The sequence below is a fragment of the Rissa tridactyla genome, chromosome 1 (assembly GCF_028500815.1).
Source record: "Rissa tridactyla isolate bRisTri1 chromosome 1, bRisTri1.patW.cur.20221130, whole genome shotgun sequence".
Lineage (NCBI taxonomy): Eukaryota > Metazoa > Chordata > Aves > Charadriiformes > Laridae > Rissa > Rissa tridactyla.
Genome location: NC_071466.1, coordinates 161769078 through 161791506, shown reverse-complemented (window position 1 = coordinate 161791506; position 22429 = coordinate 161769078). Strand labels below are relative to the sequence as shown.

Here is a 22429-nt window from a genome sequence, read left to right as displayed (position 1 = left end):
GCCGGCCTCTGTCCCAGCAGCTCCCCATCTGTCCCCGTCGGTCAGGGAGCGGATTCCTCCCTGGGAACGGGGAGGATGGGCTTCCTAAAATGGCCACAACAACTGGCCCTGCCCAGCCTTGCCCCCTTCTCCCTACTGCTCACCGTCCCCTGTGGCAGAGTTAATCACACCCCCCCTCCACCCCCCAGTTTGATTGGAACAGCTGAGGGGGACAACCTGCCGGCCCAAGGCCAGGGCAGTGGGGGCCATCCCGGGGCCCTGCTCCCCCCGCCAACCCCGGTTCCAGCAGCTGTCCCTGCGCGCCTCAAGTGTGGAGGGAGGGAGAGGCGTTAAACGATATGGGCGCATACTCCCTCGTGAAAGAGATCCCTTCAGCCCAAGATATCAATGTGGCTTCTCCCCTCTCCCTCCCTCCCTGACACCAAAGGGTTTTACTATGCTAATCCCAGCACCTGTCCCTGCCGAGGACAGCAAGAAGGGTATGGGGGTGGGGGAGGAACAGTCCCATATGTTTTTCCCTGTCCTGGATTGGGAGTGTTCCCTCTGACGCACCTAGAGCCCAGAACATATGCTCTTTTCAGATCCTAAATGCTTGTTTGCTTTCTTCCATCCCCGGCGGTGGTGGCTGCGAAGATCCTGTGTCCCCCTCTTCCCAGCAGTGGCTCCGTTTGCTGCCTGGGAGTCACAGGACGCTCCTCAGTCGAGGCTTGCAGGGCCGTTTTCAGTAGGGGATTTCTAATTTTAGGAGCCTCTGCCGCCTATGGTTGAGTGCTGCCTTGCTGGATCCCAGAAGAGAGGGGCTGAGCTGAGCCGAGCCAGGCAGCTCCTTTTTTATTTTCAGCTGAGCTAGTGTCAACCTGAGTGGCCCCAGAGGCCCGAGCCAAGCACTGCGCAGGGCTGCCAGAGTCCTTCCCACAAGGCTGAAAGACGGAGACTCGGGTTTGAAGCTTCCAGTCCTGTGTCCATTTGGCCTTTAGCTGGAGGATCTTTGGCTATGTATGGTGTGTATTGTATGGATTACCAATACCCAGTTGTCCAGGTAAGCAAAAGGACAGTGGTGACTTTACAGAGTCTTGGTGTTTGCTCTATATGTTCTTTGGGCAAAACTGGAGCTTATGTGCTTGTTTTGTAGAAGGACACTGCTTCCGTGCTGAGCTCCTTGGCTTGGTGTGTCCTAGGCCTTGGCAGCCTGGAGGCTCTGCGGAGGGCTTTGAGGCTCCTGCACGCAAGTGGTACCATTTGACACTTAACTCCAAGGACTGTGTTATTTAAGACTTGAGTGTTTTGGTTTGCATTTTTGGCCTTTTTTCTTTTTTTTTCTTTTTTTTTTTTTTTTTTAATAGGGGGGTTAAGCTGACAGCAGTGCTGGGCTCTGCAAACTAGTGTGTTGTTGCGTGCCCTTCTGCATCGTCCAGGCGCATGTGACTTGTACTTGTGACTGCAGCCTGTCCCACAGGGATGGCCAGCCACCTAGAGCGTCTCCTCACCTATTTTCTTCCTCCCTCCTCTGAAACCACACATGAAACCTCCAACAGAGTCTTGTTCATCACCTTTTCGCTTTTGGAGGTCCAGCGAGGATGTCTAGTGTGATAGGAATGGGTGGGTTTGAGAGCAGCGCTCGGGGCAGGGTAAAGCCTGTGTTGCAGCCTCTGCTGGGGGAGGGGGCTATATTTGGAGGACACGTGAGATTTGCTGGCCCGGCGTGTGGAGTCTTGGAGAAGCCAGAGGCCGGTGGGTCAGGCTCAAATACTTTTGGAGCCAAGTGAAAGATGATGTTCTCTGCACAGTCCTTGGCTATTCAGTGTCAGCATTCCTTGTCACAGGCACCAAATTTATCCAGAAAACGTGAACGTAGTCTGGCGGTTGAAGATTATCTACCGCAAGATACTTCAGATAGCCACTAAAGAGTATTTTGTTAGGTTACCTTGTACTGGGGTTTTTATTACGCACATGAATAGAATCCACCAGCAGAAGTGTGTCTTCTGGTTGTTAAGATTTGTTCCTGATAAATTGGTTCTTTGCACTTGAAACTTTTTTTCTTCCCTCTGGCCTTGATCCAGCTGGCAGGTTTGCTCCATCTAAACTTGAGCCAGCACAGAAATGCAGGTAATGGGATGTTAAAATTGAAGGCTGTGCTTTCTTTCCACCCTAGTAGCAAAGGGGAATTATAGGCATAGCAAAAGAAAAAGGAAAACAAATCCTGAAATTTGCTGAAAGCAGAGTACTTGTGGCTTTCTCCTCTCTCCGTTTCTACCAGTCCTGTGAGCGTTAAACTAACCCAAGCATTTGAAAGTGAACATGTAGACCACTTACTCAAAGTGAAGGTCAGTTCATCTGTGCTGTCACCGGCATGATTTCCGTGGCCTTGACCTGCCGCCTGCTGCTTAAACATCCTTCTCCAGTTTATTTTCTATTAGGATTTGAATGATAGGAGCTAACCAAAAACCATCATGTACATCTGGGTGAACACAGAAGAGAATATAGAAGTGGCGCAGACGTGCTCAGGTGGGAGCAGTGAGCTTTGCCTGGCATGGTAAGGATGATGAGCTGTGCCCTGGCACTGCAGAGGCAGACTAGTTAAAGTTGCCCATAGTTATTTCAGAATGCTTCATGGTAATGAAGTTTGAACGCATATGTGCCTGTGATGCATGAGAAATCATGAGAACTCATAAGTATTGGCATCTAGAGCTGTTCTGAATATGTTGCTTTTTGAATAAATGCAGTAAGTAGGAAGGGATGATCTCATGGCTCTGAGCTGTACGTTCTTCAGGCTTCCAGCCTTCAGCTCCACTTGTGCTTCTCTGTTTTCGGCAGCATGTTCTGTAGTTTGAGTCTTTGGTTTCCCTCAGTAGAGGGTGATAAATGGTGATGGTAAATTGGGCACTGGTTCCATGACTTGCACATAGGAGAAAACTAAGTGGAGGCCCACCAAACTTCTTTCACTTGGCCGTGAGACAACATCTGAGCCCCCAGCCCTTGGTGAGGAAAGGTGAGTTGCACAGGTTCACCAGTTAATTTTATTGTTGATTATCATGTGTTGCTTTGTGGGCTCCAGTAGAGCCCCAGACAACAAAGACCTCAAATGTTACCAAGTCTAATCATGTTTTCCATGGTATTCTTAAAGCTTTTGAAATTCTGTATCAGATGTTCGTTTCAGATGTTTTGACAGCAATCTGAGCTCCTTGCAGACCTGTGTTTCTTATTGCCCGAGCATATCCATTGGAAATTGGGGCTTTTCTTTTGCTAAACAGGAGCAAAGGTGGATATGTTCCAAGCACGGGGGAGAAGATGCTTTCTGGCCTGCAATGGAGATGAAAGAGGGAGACCAACAGTAGATTACACCGAAGGGAATTCCCACTCTGCTGGCACACAAGCAAAGCAGTTGTACCAACTGGGTGGTGGGAGGCAGTGCGAGTGAGGGTTCAGGGCGTGACTGGGCACCTCTTTTCCTTAGAGGATTCTTTTTGATGGCAGGTATTTCTAGAGGTTTCTAAGGTGAAGTCCAAAATGGATTAGAAATGATGCTATCCTGGTTAAAGTGGTGGGATGATGACAGCATGTTCGTTTCTGTGTCGTGAAGGTCTGTGCTACAGCCCTAGATCTGGGGCAAGAAGTTGCCGCCCTGTGGCACAGAGGAGACTCAGTGAACGCAGCAGTTAATTTAAGTGGAGAGAATAAGGAGATTGCCCTGAGTGATTTGCAGAGGTCTGGTGAATGAGATGCACATTGCTGAAACCTGGTGCTTTGTCGTGGCAAAGGTATAAGGAGGTCACTGTGGTTTTTGTTGCTTTGAAATGGGATTTACACTTGACCCAGAATTGTGCTCCAGAATCTCAGGTTTGTAATAGTAGAGGGGGAAAAAAAAAAATCCAGTACTTTCCCTGGTTTTGCAATATTGCCTGTAAACCTGTAGTATTGTAAGATGCAAGTTAGCAGAGAGGATGAGATAACTCGGAAAAACGTGGACTCTGACTCAGAGCCCTGCGGGCTGCAGCCGTGGAGGCTGGCTCCTTCCCAGAGGACCCCACACCATGGCTGACTGACTGGTTGCGTGGGGTGGCCAGCTGGCCGGTGGCTCTCTGCCTCCCTGCTCTGGTGGGACGTAAGGGCTTGCTGCTCGCTGTGTTGGTCTCAGGCTTTCCACTCTGGAGGAGCCAACCGAGCTGGGATGCGCGCTCCTGCTGGCCTTCTACCGAATTAGGAGAGAAAGGGGAAGGCAGGCAGGGAGGGAGGGAGCCAGAGGTCAGCTTGCAGTAAGTGAAACTGGGAAACTGAAGAGCGCCGTGGGTCAGCACGGGCCGCCTGGAGAGCAGCGCAGTAGCAGAAGCCCATGAAACAAAACCGCTAGGCTTTTTCTTTTTTTTTTTTATTCTTTTTTAGTGTAAATTATAACTGGGCATATTCATGCAAAGGAGAATGTGCGGGGATGCAAAGTGTTACTGCACCGTAATTTGGCTTTGCTGCTGCTAAAGCCTGGGGAGTCTCTTGAGTACCAGGTGTCACGAAGAGATAGATGAGAGGGGCAACTTGCCTGAGCTGGTTTTATCTCCCCATCGTGAACGCCAGAGCGTCGGCACAGTCCTCTTGTCTAACCGAGGGATGGGCAGTTCTGCCCTCAGCCCTGTCCGTTGGGTTTTTGTGGGTGCAGAAAAAAAATCAATCAGAGTCTTGGATCCCGTCTGCCAAATGGGGTAGCAGTATATCGGTTTTTTTATGGGGTCGCTGGGAGAACAAATGCTGCCAACCGTGGCGTGCTCAGGTGTTAAGGGCCAGATGCTTACTGAAGATAAATGGGAGAGGGGGGAAAAAAGCAAGCTGGGAAGGAGTCCAGCGCTCTCCAGTTTTTATGATGAAAGAAATGCAGATCCTGGCACGGATACTGCTTCCGGTTCATCCAACGCACCGTGTCACCCACGCGTTCTCCCCTTTGTGGCAGGGGGGGAGGCCTGTGCGAAACGTGACAGCTCCCTCCCCGGCACCCTCGGGCTGGGTGGGAGATGCTCTACCCCCGCCCGCTCAGCTCCAAGCTGGGGAAGCCCGGCCGCCAAACCGCAGCCGCCGGGAACGGTGGGTGCGGAGGAACCGCGGGGTCCTGCCCGGCCGGGACCACCGACCTTCCCTTTTGTTTCCAGCTCCGCGGCTGCGGGGGGTCTCCGCCGCTTCCCGCGGGGGGGGGGGTGTGGGTGGGTGTCCCGGCGGGCCGGCGAGGGAGAGCCTGGCCGGGGCTGCGGGGGGGGGTGGGGGGTGGCCGAGCCGAGCCGGGCGGGGCGAGGCGGGGCGCGGCGGGGGCGGTCCCGGCTCGCATTAATTACCTTCGGCATTCGGGGCGGTGCTTCCCGCAGCCATCTGGCTGAGCCGGGGGGGCGGCGGGGGGAGCGGCGGCCGGGAAGGGAGGGGGAAGAAAGGGAGGAACACGGGAGAAGAAAGGGAGGAAAAAGGGCTCGGGGGGCACCGCGCCGGCGAGGCAGCGCAGCGCAGGCACTCGCCGCCGCCGCCCGCCTCCACGGGGCTGCTGCTTTTTCTTTTATTTTTTCCCTCTTTATTTTCCCCCCCTTCCCCCTGCGGCCGGGCTCCCCCATTTTGGTTTATGGAGAAAAAGAAAATGGTAACTCAGGTAAGGCTGGCGGGCGGGCCGGGATGCCGGTGCCGCGCCGCGGCGGCTCCTGCCTTGCCCGGCTTTGTCTGGGCGGGGAGCCGGGGGGGACCCCGGAGCCCGGCGCGGAGCGGCTGGTAGCGGGGATGCCCCGCCGCCTCCCCTCGGGGCGACCACGGCTCCGCGCCGCCCCCGCCCGGCGCTGGGGCGGGAGGGAGCCCCGCCGAGCCGGGAACCCGGGTTTGGGCGCTTTGGGGAAGGGGTTCCTGCAGTCTACCTGGCCGGAGCAGCCTGGCAGTGCCCTCTAGGGAGAAGAGGTGCGTGAGGGGTAGGGGTGCCCCTGCTCTCGAGTTAGGCTAAACCCGCCTTTGACCGGCCGAGCACGGAGGTAAACGTCTTCTCAGCCGTTTCTCCATCCGGCTGCCGGTCACCGGGAGGGCTGGGAAGCCCTTGAAGGTAGCGGGAGGCGTGGGGCTGCCCGTGTCTTCCCGGGGGAAAGCAGCTGACGTTTCCCGGGGAGCGCACCCAGCTGCCGGGGCCATCGCGTTTCCCCTGCCTCGGAAGGGGATTTTATCGGACAGCGCTGGCTTTTTAAGACTGCTATAGGTTTTTGGTGATTTTTTTTTTTTTTTTTTTTTTTTGGCATGGCATCTGTGAGTTGCCACCGGAGGGAGGGGGCAAATGGAGGAGGAGGAGGAGAGCGGCATCGGGAGCTGGAATCCTTTGGAGTTAGGCATTATATAATGCCCCCGCAGTGCCTTGCGGAGCTGGAAACCTTTGGGGGATATTCCCAAAGGGGGTAGAGGGAAGGACTCTTGGAAGGAACTTTTCTTCAAATCTGGGTTTCGCAAGTGCTGTTCTTCTGTGGAGCTTTGCAGGTTTTTAGACTAGATGCATACTGCCTTCTTGGCTTTCCTTAGCCCTGGATGAATCCCCCTTCATTAGCTGCTACCAAGATCTGGCGTGTCCCACTGTAAGGGGCAGTGCTTTCGTGGGTGCCTGGCTCGGAATGAATCTGCTGCAAGAAGTGACACCCGCTTTGACCCTTCCGGTCTCTCATCTTGCTTTGATTGTCAGTGGCTGAAAAATAGGTCTCTGTCCACTCTTAAGGTATATTCCTAGGCTTCCAAGCCCCACCTTCTGCTTCTGCTATTTAGTCTTCTCCATTACCGATTCTTTTTTATCTGGACCAAGGCTTTCTGTTTTGAGACGGAAGAGTGCTGCAGAAATCTCCTGAGGCTTTCTGTACCTATATTTAGTTTAGCGAATGATGCTGAAAAGCTGTGTCTCTGCAGTCAGGGTCCATTTGTGTATTTCTGCGTGCTCAGAGCGTGCCCAGTTCGATGGAGGTGTATGCCCTGAAGCAGCAGATTGGCGTGTGCGCATTTCAGAGAGTTGTTCTGCCCAGCCTTGTATTGCAATGTGCTCTCAGCCATAACTGTTACGCACATAGTCTGTGTCTGTGCGGTGCAGAAAGGTGCCTGGGTCACCAGCACACGAGTGCGTGTAGTTTGTGCCTGTCTAGAACCAAGCACCCTGAAGCACGAGCCGGTTGGCTTGGAGATGTGCAGAACTGGGAAGGATGGGTTTCTGCTGGAGCGCTCACTGAAACAGGGGAGCGTATAAACTCATTTAAAGGCTTGGGATATCCTGATAGACTTCAGGGAAATCTGTCTTTCACAGAAATTAATTTACTGACATGGGAAAGGGGAGGCATCAAGACCATGCGTTACTAGTATTGGTTGACCTTGAATTATGACTGTCTTAAGAGTATGTGCTATCTAGGATAGGTTTTCAGGATTTGCACTGCATATTTACATGCTGATGCTGAAGAAGGTGCATATTAAAATAACCAGTAGGGGAGGAGAGCTTGGACTGTGTCTCAGCTGGGGTCTCCGAATGAACAACGGATAGCCCTTTTATGCAGAGTTGAGGAAGACAGCGAAGGTGAGTTCAGCTGTAGCATAGTGCTCCTTCTTGCAGGGGGAGTGTTTGGCTTGCAATCCTTAGCAGTACTTCGCTGCAGGTTTGTCCAAGCGTGGGGCTGAAGGAGCGTGGCACATCCAGGACGATATCCCCAGCCACGTTATTCTTATTCTGCAGTGCTGTTTCAAGCAGTGGAGTGGCCTTACTCACAACTGTGAACGTATTTCTTTGGGGCTCTGTCTCATGTATGAAAAGTAAATGTTGTTGGTGTGTTAAGCTGGTAGTTGCCGCTGAATGAATTCAGCATTGCTACAGTCTCTTACTCTGTTGTGTTCAGTCTCCAGATAACATTGCCTGCCTGGGCTGCATTTTGTTGTGTTGTAGTGAGCAAGCTCACCCATCTTCCTTAGAAATCTGGCAGATCAGCTTCTGTATAGGTATGAGGGGCTGGTAAAACAAAATAAATGTGAGCGTGTGGGGTGGGAAGACTAGAAACGGTGATGGGAAGAAGTGGGAGATGCTGGAAGGTAGAAATGTGCTTGAAAAAGAGGAAACCAAAATTGCTAATGAGAGCAAGTGCTCAGATTCATTAACAGAAAGTACCCTGGTCTTATCCCCCTTAATCCTAAATCAGTGAAAATGAGTGTTAAACGAGGCCCGGTACATCATGCGCTAATTGCAGATAAAAGAGAGAGTCTTTGGTGGATGAGAATTATATGCTAAAAGGCTTTTTTCTCTGTGTGGTGCATGGTGAGGTTGCTGGCTTGCGTGGAGCACAAAGCCCTCCCTTTCTTGGACAGCTCAGTGCCTTGCTGGCGTTTTCCTCCGAATCTGTTTCCCATCAGGGCTGGGAGAGGGGGAAGGTGTCGAGCATCCCGGAGAGTGGGAAGGGAGCTGCTGCCTCCTTAAGGAGTCCCGCCAGCCCATGTGGCAGCCGGCAGCGCCGAGTGACCATGTGTGTGTGCGTGTATGTATGTATGCATGTATGCCTTTGTAATGAATCACCCCGCCATTGTCTGCTCCCCTCCCTGCTGCCGGCGATGGAGCCTTTCACCTGGGCTACTGCCTGCCGGTGGGCCTTCTTCCAAAATGGGAAGAGGAGGAGGAGGAAGGGTTGCTGGTGGTAATTAAAGCCAGACCGGGGAGAGCTGCTATTTTCTAACTGCAGCACCCCATTTTCCCTCTTTCTCTGTCTTGAGTTCACAGCTTTTGATGTGGGTGTAGGCAGGAACATCTGAAGGTCCCCTTTTGTGCAGCTGTAGGATCACCAGTCTCCATTTTGTGGCACCATTTGAAGCATCTTTGCTGCCCTGCCTGCCAGTGTGCCCCCTCTTGTCCCCCCCCAGCACCCCGCGGAGGCTCCAGCCAGCGCCGTTTATCTTGGCACGTGTTTGACTTGCTACGCTCTGCCCAGGGCTCAGGGAGGTGATGGCGTTTGTGGCTTTGAGACTAATTTATGTCCTTGTTAAAATGAACCAGCAAGCAGCCTCATTTTTTCCAGAGGTTTTCTTCCCTTTCCCTTCCCCCTTCCATAACCCTTTCCCTCCCGGACCCCGTGTATAGCTGTGAGACAACCTTGTGCAGCCAAAAGTTCCTCTCTGTCAGGGATTTTTTTTTTTAAATTAAAAAAAAAAAAAAACACAAACGCAGAGCTCCTTAAATGGAGATCTTATTTAAATCAGAGCAGCGGCTGACTCATTAAAGGCCCCTCTGTCTCCTTTTCATTCCTCTGCCTCATTCCCTTTCCCTGTCTTTCTCTACCTCCCGTTACAGTAATGGTGTGATTAAACAGATCTTTGTCTGCGCTCCATGTTGGGATCATGCAGGGGTGCATATTTGGAGGGGGGGAAAGAGAGGAGATGGGGACCCCTGTCACGACAGCCACCTTGTGCTAGCTAAAAATGTACAATGCATCCCATTATAGGAGACCGTCCTCCTTTGTTTGAACTGTCTGCAAGGGAGACCAAGTCCCAGAACAGCCTCCCCCCTCCCATCCCTTTACATCTGCTTTAGGATCTGTTCCCCTCCAGGCAAGCAGGATGCTGCAGGATTCCCCTGCCCCCCTACAAGAAATAATTTAAAAAAAAAAAAAAAAAAAAAAAAAAAAGAGCTTTTCTTTTTCTGTGCTTAGTGGAAGGCTCCCTTTTTTTCTCTCTGACTTCTTTCAGGAGTTACCACTATTTGCCTGTCCCCTTTCCATGCTTTGAGGATTGTATCTCCCTTTCCTTTTGGGCCAAGGTTTGCTCCTTGGTCTGGTGTTACTCTTGCAAACTTGCATGAGCTGTCTGAAGGGGATTGCTCTCTTCTCTGTCCACGGACTGGTGGTCTTCCCCTTTCTTTGCCATTTGAAAAGTGGTGCTTGTTCACATGGTACCTGACTCTGTGCCCATGCCTGTCCCCTAGTTTTTGCTTTCCTTCTACTGTTTGTCGTAGGACGTTGTTTTAGCACTGCAGACATCATGTCAGTAGCAGAGGTTTGTGAGAGAGGAATCCTGGCCAGTCATTTTTCCAGGAGAATCTCCCCTGGGAATTGAAAGATGGATCTGTGGCTCACTGTCCCTGATGTAAGGGTATGGTTGCTTGAGGTAGGCCTATGAGTGGTGTCCGTAACTGTTGTGATTTAACTGCTGGTTGAGGAGGGCTTATTCTTAAGGGCTTAAAAATCAATGGGGCCTGTCAAAACCCGGTGAGTGTTTTTTAAAGTCCTTTTCCCTTTACCGCCTTTGCTGAGGACTTTCAAATGTGTTGGAGTAGGAGTGAACCGCTGTAGGCGCTTGCAGAGCAGCCTTGGGATGGCAGAAGCTGCATTCAGCGTTGCCTAGGCAGGATAGCGATGTGAAAGGGAACTTGATACAGCAGTGCCATTTCCTTAAGTCCCTGTCCTAGAAATAACCTCACTGCTCCCTTATGCATTTCTCCTGCAGGTGACGAGGTAACTATCGCCGGGTACCTGGGAATTGAGAAATGAGGATGCCTAAGTTTGCCATAGTACATGCTGTGATATTCGGGCGACAAGGCTGTGTAAAGTTAACATACTGTTTTATTGTTATATTAAGAACTATTAATTTGTGAAGTATCTGGATTAGTGAAAAGGTTGTAGTCAGCTGCCAAAAAATAGTGAGAATGTAAGGTTGAGAAGGAGGGAAGCCCTTAAAACCAGCAACATCTTTCCCTGCAGGTTATTAATTCATGATGGCTCCATTGCACTTAATTAGTATTGACCAGCCTTCTACTATAAAATTCTAACACCAGTGTGAAAGGGGGCTGCAATCACGGGGGCCGATGTCTTTTAGTCCTGGATTCTGGTCTTATTAACTGCTTCAGGTAAAACGCTCAAGGTGCCTGTTTAAGATAGATTTTCAGCGGATGATGTATGCAGTTAGCTGCCCCTTTGCAATGAATTCCTTAACCTGTTTGTCCCCTATTTGAAAAGTCACAGAATTCTCTAATGGGCATCCCTTAGAGGTCTAAGCACCATGGAGGAGGTGGTTAATTTGCCTCAGTCTGCTCTCAAATATTATTTAAAAGGATGTAGTCAGGTATTCTTACGTTCTGACATATTCCCTGGAATGAGAGTAGAGAAACGTTAACTTTCCTACCAAAAGTATTTTGGTTTGCTCCTGTAGGGTTATTTATGATGCTGTGCTGTGCATGATAGTTTTTTACTGGGCTGCTGGAAGTTGTGCTACGACCAGTGAGGGCTGGGGATGTATAGGCTGGTTTTGTAGGGTTCACAGAAGCTAGAGCAATTAATGCTCAACTGAAGGCTTTTTGAAAAAACAGAGTGCACTTTGCGTATATAAAAGAAAATAGGACAAATGCTGGGCCTGTTCAGCAGTGTGCTTTGTTTAAAGTATCTGATTTATTTTTTTTTCCTTGCAAAACTGTCCATTAAGCAATATTATTCACAAACTGAATCGAGAGTTATCAAGATGGTAATGGGAAGGCACTTCAATTCCGGGGCATTTCCATAATTTAAGTTGGGAAAGAAACCTTTATTTGTTCTCTTTATTTCTGTGTCTATTTATGATACTCTTTAATCACATGATTGCATGCTATTTTTTTCCACAAGAAAGGAAAGAAAAACCAGACCGCCCTCCACCCGTCCCCATCAGCTCCAGTATATGTGGCACCACGATGACCTCTGCAAGTATCAGTAGCAGGCTTGGCCATCCCAGATGCATCCCACAGACCTCTGCCACTTACACTGAATATGTAATTAGCTGTCATTTTCTGTGCAGGCCAGCTTGATCTGTGTTTGCAGTTGGTTTTGTATACTTGCTGACAGCAAAAGAATGGTGACTTTTCGCAATATTAGGCTTCAGTTTAGGCTTTGTGAGTGTACACCAGTAGGCACATTTGTCCCTCTCTTCCTTCCCTGCATGACCTCTCCTGTCTCACCTCTGCCATCCATCTGGGATGAATGGATGGGTCTTCTTCCTCTCATTCTTTCCTCGTGATCCCTGGTCAGTAGCTTGTCCCATGCAAGTCCATGTCTGTGCTGTCCCTGTCTCCATTCCTCTCCAGTTATGTGTTATCCTGTTTTGGCTAATGACTTCTTTACCTTGATCATTTCAGTTCTTTCTCAGCTGAGTTTCAGACCTGCTTATTCTTTCTCTGCTGCTGCTGCTGCTCCTCCTCCCTGTCCTCACTACAGTCTCCTTATCGTACACTTTTTTAACTTCTCCACCCAGTCCTTACATTCCTCATTTATTTTGCTTTTTCTGCCTATTGTAGTCAAACTTGTCTGATATATCCCTCTCCCTGCCCCGCATCACTAAGTCTGTCCTGTTGGTGCTCAGGCTTCTTGTCCCAATTTACTTTCCTGCTGCTACATGCCCAGATCTGTTTTTTGGATTTGAGGTGGGTGAGTGCTACTCCATGTTACTTGATCCCTGCAAAGGGGGTGGTGCAAAGTACAAGAGATGGGTCATGTCCTTTTTGTCATTGATTTCCTGACCTGGATCTGATGTGGCCGGTATCTCCTGTGAAGCTGTGGATGAGCCCCAAATGAGAGCATGAAATCACAGAAGAAGGGGTGCAAGCGGCACTGCCGGCCACCGTCAAGAGCGTCTCTGTTTCCTGTTAGAATAAACTATGTCTAAACCATTCCTGATTGCAAGTAACCTGGCTTAAAAAACATTTGTGATGCCACTGCCAGCCTTGACAATCCCAGTCCTTTCCTTTCTGAGCATTGCTAAGTATTTCCTAATATTTAATGTAAAGCTTGTTGCCACCATTTGCTCTTTCCACGATAAATGCGAAGAACAAATTGGTTCTTTCCTTTCTGGCAGGTTTTGCATATTGGAATTTTTTTTTCTTCTTTTTAGCTTTTTTGGGCCATCATATATGGCTTTCCTAGCAGATTTAGTTGATAAAATGTAAGACAAACGCTGTAGCTTTCCATAGTTTTATTACAATGTTGGTAAGATTTTGTTGGCTTTCTAGTGTTGTTGCTAAATATACATCCCTGAAATGCAAATTTTTCTGTGCAATATGAAGTCCTCATAGGCTTTTCGAAGTGTGGGGTTGGTGCTCCCCCCGCCCTTAATCATAAACAAGACAAACTATTCCCCTTAATTCTTACTCGGGTTGGATTAATACAACTGAAGTAAGAGGGAAAAAAAAAAAAAGACAAAAAAAAAAAAGACCAACCCTAAAATCAAATGCAGATACCTGAAAAAAAATTTAGTTTGAATGGTTTCCTCAGAATTATAAACAACTGAAAACAAGGTCTTACACTGGGAAGCTATCAGCCAGCCTGGCTCTACCAGCCCTGCCTGTAATGGAGACTTTCACCCTGAGTAGTCTCTAAATACCTAACTGGAATTGCACTCCAAGTAGTCTGTAATCTGAGGGTGCATGGAGACACCATAAATGTCCGAGTAATTTAGAGAGTTATCTTCTAGCCTGCAGTCTTCTGAAGACTGCCCTCGGGCTGGGAGTCTCGAGTATGGTTAAAACCCTCTGAACTGTCCTCCAGGTTATCCTGCTTAAAATTCATAGTCGCTGCAGTTGTGGTCCTGTGGAGTTTAGGATTCCTGTGTGCTTTGTAAGTCCTGGTCTCGCTGAGCTGTCTGACTTGGAGGGCATATTTGACTTTCAGATAATTGCTTGTGATTAACCAAGATTTAGATAATCAGAGTTTGACCTGTGCGGTGCATAGACCATCATTCACCTGTCGGGTCTCCTCAGTGAGGCTCCTTATCTGAAGCCCATGCTCTCCCTCCAGTCCTAATAGCAAAACCTGCTTTAAATTATTTAAAAAGACCGATTGAAAAATGCCTTGGAGAGGAGTTCAGATTTCTTGGATAGTACTAGTCCTCCTTTGTCTCACGTACCCTCTGTGAAGAGTGAAACACCCTTAATTTGATTTGGTGTTCTTTGTAGTTTTTCTTATTTTTGCTATTGCAGCATATGAAAGGAGGTTATCAAAACGGAACAATTATGCAAAATACTTGTGAATATTAGGGAGCAGGAGTAAGAAAGGCTTTTGTTTTCCAGCACATGTCCCTTTCTGCTTTGTAAAATGTGGTTGAGATAAATAGGGCAGAAGGGGAAAGGATTTGAGTTTCAACAGGCAGAGTTTTAGAGCTGTGTTAACTTAGAAAAGATCTTGCCGGACTGATTCAGGAGGTAGAGGAGGAAGATCATGGTAGTTTGGTGAAATTAGTGAATTATCCCATTTGTTGACTGTTGGTTGGACTATAAGGTATTGTGGTATGTTAGCTTTACTTAGTGTTCAAATATTTAACGCGCATTAGTTTGCTTTAACTTTTCCCCTTGCTTTTCTTTGTGTATGTGACAAAGCTGTTTAATGTTGTTACATTCGCTTTGCAAAACCATTCTCTGGCCTGCCTCCACTCTGTTCCAGGACAAAGCTATTTTCTGTCTCGAAGCAGTGGGAAGGGGAGGAAAAAGTACCTCTAGGAGTCCTTCTTATATAAGTTTGGTTTGGGTGCAGGTGGGGGGGGGGGTGTGGGTGAGTGTTGATGGGTTTTTTGGGTCACTTTAGTCCATGTGATGGAGCCAATCTGTGGTAAAGAGTGTAGAGTGGTGAGAAACAGGAATGAGGAAGGTGGTGACTGGAGGCTGTGGTGAGATCTTGGGACAGTTCCTTGCTCCAGGTGTCCTTCACAGGGACATGGGTGACAGACTGTGAATGAGTGTACGGTAAGTGTGACCAATGAAGAGGTGTAGTCAAGGAGGGACTGACCCTCCTGGTAGCAGAAAGAATTTAGGTCATCCAAAGCCAGTTGCAAACCTTCATCCTAAAAGAAGTTTTTCGAGGGACTTTAGATCTTCAAAGCTTCTTTTGGTCAAAATGCTGCAGTGAGTGTGGGAATGAATTTATCTGGTAACATGGACTTCAGAAAGGTGGAAAAAATACTGCAGAGATCTTGATGTTCCATCAGAAAGCAAGACTTCTAGATGCGTTGTCTTACTCAATAAGATGAATCTATATAAAGTGGGTTAAATCAGATTGAAGATCCCTGAGCCATGTTTTCCATCAAGTCTGAAACTGTAGCTTTGGGCAGTCTGATGGCAACTTTGGCCATAGCGAAAAGGAAGGTCCCCCTGAAACAAGCCCTGCTGTGAGGAGGTAAGAGAGGCCATGAAGTTACTGTCCCTTTCAGCTCAAATGTGATTTCTCATGACTTTTTTTGTTGTTAGGAATACTGTTAATTGGTTTTGACAATGAGCTGCAGGAATTACTGCAAGTGTGGCACAGAAGTCAGGAGAAAGCTGCACCAGAGGCTGCAGACTTGAGCTTCTCCGTTCAGATCCATGCCTGCCGTGCCTCCTGCCTGCCAGCTCCAAGCCTCCCTGCCTGATTGATGGGTGGCCAGGGTCCTGCCGGGCATCTCAGCCATGTGGCCAAGAACACGTCTCCCAGCAGACGTCGGCTTAAAGCAGAAGTATCCAGAAAGCCAAAGTGTCTTTTTTTAGTGGGTGGGTAGGAAACTCTGAGCTATGTAACACAGAGCAGAAGAACAGCTAGAGCTGAGTAATAGGAATTTCTTAATGTTTTGGAGGAGCGTAAAGGAAGATAAATTTCATTCTTCTAGGGGGCTTACAGAGGACTGTAGTGGCTTTCAAAAGTGTAGTAGGCCTCTAGGTTAGCTGTGAGGCTCTGTGTGTCACCATACAATTATTAAGAGGTACTGTCTGGCCTAAATCTAGGGGAAAAGGAGCTGGTGGCAGGAAAGAACCAAGTTCGATTGACACAATTTAAATGCAGAGCTGTGATGAGCCTGCTGGCTACTACTCTGGCAATCCTAGCAGAAGAGTGTTAGTGTGGGGCCAGGCCTCCTGCAGCCAATCCAGCTGTGAAGTGGTTTGGGCATTGCCCTCAGCTGTGTCCGACCCAACTTTCTGCTGGGGGTTACTGTGTCTGTGTAGGCTGCTCCTCTGTGCCCGTGTGAGGTCAGGTGCTTTAATCCTGCTGTTGCTGAAGTGCATGGAGATGAGCCCGTTAATTAGGCGTGATGCTGGTAGTACCCAGCAGAAGCAGAGCACAAAGCTAGAGGCAGTTGCTCAAACCATTCCCTCTATGATCAACAAGGATCGACCACTGCTATAAAATACAGGTGGTCCTTGTACCCTGTGGTGACAAATTCTGGGATTCTGGAAAGCTTTTATGTCCTGGGCATGCGAGAGGAAGCAATAAGAGCAATTTTCATCTTAAGTGATTTAGAGGAAGTTTTTCACATGTGTCAGTCTTCCTGTGAATCTTCTAGTGCTTTTTGAAGGCCTAACAAAGCAAAGGAACTTCAGGTAATAATAAATACACTGGCTGCTGTGGGTTACTACTCATGCTGTCATTGGCCACTTTTAAACATTAACTCTTCCTAAAAATTTAATAGAACACAAACAGTGGTTAGTTTGTGATAAGCTTTACTAGCCTGGACGCATGAAGTTGGAAAGGATCACACAGAACAGAAAAACGGGTTAGGGAGCACTGATTTGCTCTTGCATTCGGCCGGCGCCTGGCTAGTCCTGTAAGTTCTGAGTGTTGCCTACCCTCTGCTTCCAGCAGAGTGGGGCAGCTCAGATCCCTTCAAATGAGATGAAGTTGAAAACAAGTGCCGAGGGCTTGTGCTGAAGACAATTTCTCAGGTTTGACAATGATGAAGTGTGTCTGTGGGCTGTGCTGGCCCATCTGGAGGATGATTGCGTGGAGCCCATCCAGCAAGCTGGGTCTCCGGCTTCCCAAGCTGAGAGTGTGTTGGGTTGCAGAGGGACATCTGTTTTGAAGGAGCATGTTTTGTAGGACAGAGCAACTGTCCGTCTGTCTCTTCCATGCAGTAACTTCAGACTGATGAGAAGTGATTCCAGTCCCTTATATCCTCATTGCTTCTGATCGAAACTTTTACATCTTCAAAGGAACAATTCACTTCTGTTTTTTTCTTGTTTTCAGTTAATTGTGCTTGTTCTAAAGCAGTGAGGATTATCATCTTGTCCAGTTACATACTTGTGCTGCAGGATCTCCTTCCTCCCTGACCTCAGTTACAGTGTTATGCATTTCACACATCTCATCTCTTAAAGGTGGCGGTTGCACCTTTGAAAATTTGAAGAACTGGCAGAGTCTGCTGAAATCTTGTGGTGTTTTAGGTCAGCTGTCAGTGATAGTAACCTGATCTATGGCAAATCTTTCCCTCCCTCTCCCCAGGGTGCCTGCTCTGCCCTTTGCATGCCAGTGGAGCTGATGTGATCCAAATTAACTTTTTCATCTGTTTGCATTTATTTTCTGAGTCATGAGAGGTCCTCAGGAGCCACAGGATTAAATGTTGTTTTCCTTCCTAACACTTTTGTATTGTAGCAAATGTTATCTTTTTATTCTTACTTGGGACCAGATGCTTTTTTTTTTTTTCCATGTTAATGTGCTGTTGGGTATGCAGCCTATCATGGGAATAACGTGGAGCTGCACAGTCAGCAGAGGAGCACTCATTATTTTGATGTCTGCTGCAAAATGGTGGCTTCTGCTCTAAATTACTTGGTGAGGTAATTGCTCGTTTTCCAGGATATTTTGCTTCCTCTGTGTATGAGGTCTGTTAATAGGATAGGAAAGTACAAGGTGTTTTTTGGGCCAGGTTCAGTCTGACTGGATGTTTTAGTGATATATGAAGGACAGTTGGGGTGGTGGTTAGGAGCAGAGATGTAAAATCCCAGGAGTCGCTGCTGGCAAAGCAGCAGGATTGTTGCCACTCTTTGAACTACGCTGCTGTGATTATATTAAAAATATAAAATAGCAAACGGCATCTTTTTGGTGGCGCATCTGATGGCCAGTCCTGAAGGAGGGATGCTGCTGCCCTTCCAGGAGCCTTCAGTGAGAAGGGACAGAGAGCGGTGGCAGATGATTGATCCACCTATTCAGTAGGCTTATCTGGAGGGAGGTTTTGCTGTTTGACAGTTCAATACTTGGCTTTGGAGCCAATTCGTGCCATCAAACAGAGGGATGAGAATTTCATTAATAGGAAACCGCCATCCTGTGAAGGCTGTGCAGCGCTTGGATGCTGCTTTGGTCTCTTTCCTTGACTGTGAGGACCATGGATGAAATAGCAGGAGCTCTGTTTGGCGGTAGGAAGCTCACTGTTGATGTGCTGCAGGACCCTTTCTGCTCGTAGCAAAGACCCGGCTGTTCCCATTCAAAGGTCTAAAAGCAGCTGAAATTAGACTGCAGGGTAATTTAGCAGTTTAATCCAAGATTATGCATCTGCAGACCTTGTTGAGTTGTCGCATACTCTTGCATGTGCCCTGCTGTGTCCAAGCTGTGACAGGGCTGAACTGTTTGGTGCCCAGCTTGTACCTTAAGCTGGGCCAGGATCCAAGTGCGAGGAGTGTCTTCTCCTTGCACAGTCCCAGAGGCATCTTTGAGAGCATGTGTCACACTGAGGTTGCAGTTTAGTTACCATCATCTTTTAAAATGTGGGCACCAGGAAAGGCAGAGATGTCTCTCTCTTTATATACTATTAATTTTTACCTGGAAAGGAGATGTCATGGTGCAGCTCAGTTAGCCAGGGCAGGCTCTTGTGCCTGTCACTTAGGATGACCCTTTGGCTGCTCTTTGTAAGGATGTCTTTTTGGCTTCCCTTCACTCAGAGTAGGCTTTACTGTTTTCTGAAGGCTTCACCATATATTGTGTGACCAGCAAATATCTTAATGTCTTTTGAATCTCATGAGATATGCAGTGGAAGCTGGTATGAAAGTCTATTTTTGAGCATGGCCATGGGTTTTATGGGCCTATAAATTTGATCCTGAACAAGTGTCTTATATGTGATTTTTATTTCCTGCAAAATTTTAGTTACCCCCCGGAATTGTCTTTAAAAAAAAAAAAAGTTTCTTTATAGGTGAGAGCATAGCTAAGGTCCTAATTAAAACCCCAAGCTTTTAGCATTATGAAAGCCAAAATAGCTCCCAATACATGAATGACATGCAGATGACAGCTGAGTAAATGAATGCATTTTTTGTTACATCTTAAACCTGTTTTCTAGCCGATTTTGTTCGTGCCAGTGCTGGCCAAGTTGTGTACATCTGTTAGCATCCCACGGAGAGCCCAGCGGAGCTGCTAGCAAGCAAGAAATGCTGGAGTAAATGCACCACTGAAATTAAGGGAGGGAGTTGTTGGGGGAAGAGACAGACTTTCACGCTTTCTCACTCAACCAGGCACCGGTCGAGCTTTTGGGTTCGATGTTCTTGGTTTTTTGTTCCTCTAAGGTGCAGTATTAAAGATTTAAGACCCTGTGGGGTCTTTAAGCAAATTATTTTCTCCCTGAGTGTGAGCACTACACCCAAAAGCCAGAGGCCCCAGAAGAGGTGAAAGCAAAGCATGCGGTAGCTGTGTTCGGCACCTCTCTGGAAAGCAGAGCACCTTTTTACATTTTCACGGTGTTTTTGCTTGTTTGGAAAGTAACCCGAGCTGCACTCATGAATATTTGAGGCTCTCGGGTGCCTGTTGAGGGCTGGAGGGAAGGAGGGCCGAGGGAGGGCAGGCGGTGTGGGAGCTGGAGGGGCAGAAGAGGGAGCGGCCCCGGCCCTGGCCCTGCGTGGCTGTCTCATCTCTCTTGTGCTAGTAGACTTCTCATCGGGATGAATGTGCTCTGAAATATTTATTGCCCTGTTTAAATATTCATCGCTGCAAAGGCAGCGCAGCCTGATGGCAGCAGCAGAGCCTCAAGGGACAGGGGCTGCAGCAGTCCCTGGCATTTCCTTTCAGTAATATGATAAAAATACATTTAACAAAAAAAAAAAAATAATCGGGCATTCCCCCACTGCAAGATTGACAGGAGCAGCCAGGCGTATGTCTCGGTGTTTCCTCTTCATGCTAGAGACTTGCGTTTGCTCTTGGGCTCGTATGCTGGGCTGCTGCTCTTGGTTGCCAGATGCTAATGCTTTTTTTCCAGGCCTGTATCCTGGAGCGAGTGGCTTTGTTTAGCCTGACACTGTGTGCGTGAAAGGGGATGTACAGAAGGGGAGACCGACTGGCTGAAAGGGTTTAAGTTTTGCGTAGCCTGTTCTCTTGTTTTTTTGTAGGTGTGAGCAGACAAACAGAGCCGGGAGGCGGGGGGGGAAGGACCTTTAATGCACTTGGCTGTGGAAGGTGGAAGTCTGCTGGGAATTACAGAGGGGTAAATTTCACAGGAACTCATGCAGTAATGTATTAATGGAGCTGCAGATGCTGACAGGCGTGCCACCGAAACGAGATGCTCTTACATTAATTTAGCTTTTAAGGTTTATCGATTTAGCTTCAGTAAAATAGAGCAGTTTAAAAGTGGGACTGCCAGTGATATGCAGTAGTTTAATGTGAATATTTGGTATATTGCTGTTGTTAAACCCACACATTTTTATGTGACCAAGGCATTGATGTGGTGGTGACAAGGGAGAGCAGCAGACTTCCGAAGATGATGCTGAGCATGGGGGCTGCAGAAGCTGTATTAGTGACACCCAGCCCAGGAGGAGCCATCTGAAAGGTGGTCAAATGTGCTGCTGACTTCGAGCTGCACCTTTGAGCGGTGCAGGTGGCCTGTTTAGGGGAGAAGTTCACGCTGGTTCCTGGTTGCAGCAGGAATTTGGTAAACATAACGTTAGCTGGAAGGCCTGGGCGAAAGAGACTTTAAAAGGATTTTATAACAAAGGGGAAATCTTTCCTGAGATACTTGACAAATTCGCTGTGTATAAACCACCTTTATGCTGGCTTACATGGGGGCACTCTAAAAGTTAAGCATAAGCAAAGCAGGTAGTGGCAACAACATATGCTAAATGTCCATGTAACCTCTTGTTCTGGGATGAAGTGGCTTTCAGGTGCATTTTCAAGTTGCGCTTAATGTAGCGTAACTATGGGCTGATGTGAGAAGAATAGTCCCTCTCGTCTCTCTGCTCTGGCCATATGTTCAGCCTCCTCACCGCTCTGGGCATCGTGCTTCGGCAGATATAAAGCAAGACAGTGCAGTTTATGACCAAACAGACGACTATTGTTTGGATTAATTTTCTGGCTATGGCCGTGGCATGACTAGATCTCACAACAGCCGGGGAGGGAAGCAGAGCCACTGCTTCTGCGGCCAGCTGGTAGTTTATCATATTACGTGGTACACGAAACTGCATCTATACTTCTCAATGGCTTGTTCCTCTCCAGAAGGTGAAGTCATTTTACTTATAAATGTGTCTGCTGCTTAGTTTAATCTGCTTTAATTTATGTGCATCGACTTCCACCAGCTCTTTGTAGCTTTCCAGAATATTGGCCTATAGATCTGGCTTTAGATCGTTTCTTCTGGCTGTATGTGTGTTGTAGGCCATTATGTCTCACTTAGGTACCTCTGTTTTGAATGACATAATGTTTTCAACATGAAGGCATGAAGAGATGGAAAGGACTGAGTCCTTCTCACGAGCTGACTTAATGACTGTCATTTAGAAATCAGTAAACAAAATAAAATGGTGTCTTTTACCAGAGCTGAATTTACCAGACTCAGCTTCTGGCTATTGGTTTTCTTGATGCCTTTGTTTATTAGATTAAATATTATTAGTGCCTACTTTTTTTCCCCTCACTATTAATATACTTTCACAAAGTAATCAGTTGCCAGTTAATTTTTTTTTTTTTTAAATTACAAACAAAATAGTTTGGGCTTTTCAAGTTTTGCGGCATACAGCCATGTGGCTTTTTCCAATCTTGTGGGGTTTTTTTATGGCTTTTTCATGTTCCCTTTTGAGTTTTTTAATTCCCTTTTTAAAATTCTTATGTGGAAACATGTATCCTATTTTTTCACCTGGCCGAAGCCAGGTATCAAAGTAGTAATGCTTCCCACATCCTACTTGTTGGAAATATGTCTGAACAACTGTAGTCACTCTTTGTACCAGGCTGCTGCACTGGTGAGTTGCTTCTCCACGACTCTCTGCTTCTTTCCAGAACCTCTGCTTTCCAGGACACATAGTGGAGGCTTCCTTGAAAATGGAAAACTCCTCTTGGAACAAATGGGGAGATGTGAGAATGCATTGCTGGAATGGAAAGTAACTGTGGGAAGAAATCTGCGTTTTTAAACCGTCAAATTTCTGTTCTCGAGCATGTGCCAAGTCAGTCGCAGAGTTCCTCCGCCCTGCACCCTGAGAGCAGCTTGATATAATATTGTTGCTGCGTTACTGAGTCCTGGCGCTCCAGTCACAGATGAGTCCCATTTGCCTCTGCTGGGGCTGTACGCATCTCATCCCCTGTCTTCTGTTCTGAATTCTGACTGTCCCCGTGATAGGCCAGTCGCAGTGAAAATGTGACAGGGCTGAGACATTTAGCTGCTTGCATGATAAAAAAGAGCCCCAAGAGGAGCTCTGGTTTTGTGTTTAAGTATGCTGTATACGTCTCGTCCCCCACCTTTGCTCTATAGTCACGTCTGAACGCGCGGCTCCTTGCTATGGTTTTTGCCA

General features: G+C 47.9%; 1 protein-coding gene across 21 annotated transcripts in view; it reads left to right on the top strand.

The window, feature by feature from the left end:
- Positions 1-22429, top strand: part of RBFOX2 (RNA binding fox-1 homolog 2) — a 175623-nt gene that overhangs the window by 81340 nt on the left and 71854 nt on the right. The window contains exon 1 of one of the 21 annotated variants that reach the window (XM_054183058.1): positions 480-1039. The exons of 19 other annotated variants lie outside the window; for them this stretch is intronic. In XM_054183058.1, coding sequence (XP_054039033.1) covers positions 995-1039 — 45 coding nt within the window. In that variant the 5' untranslated portion in view covers positions 480-994. Of the gene's footprint in view, positions 1-479; positions 1040-5409; positions 5615-22429 lie in introns of those variants that run through there. One more of the 21 variants, XM_054183142.1, reaches the window with a different exon arrangement.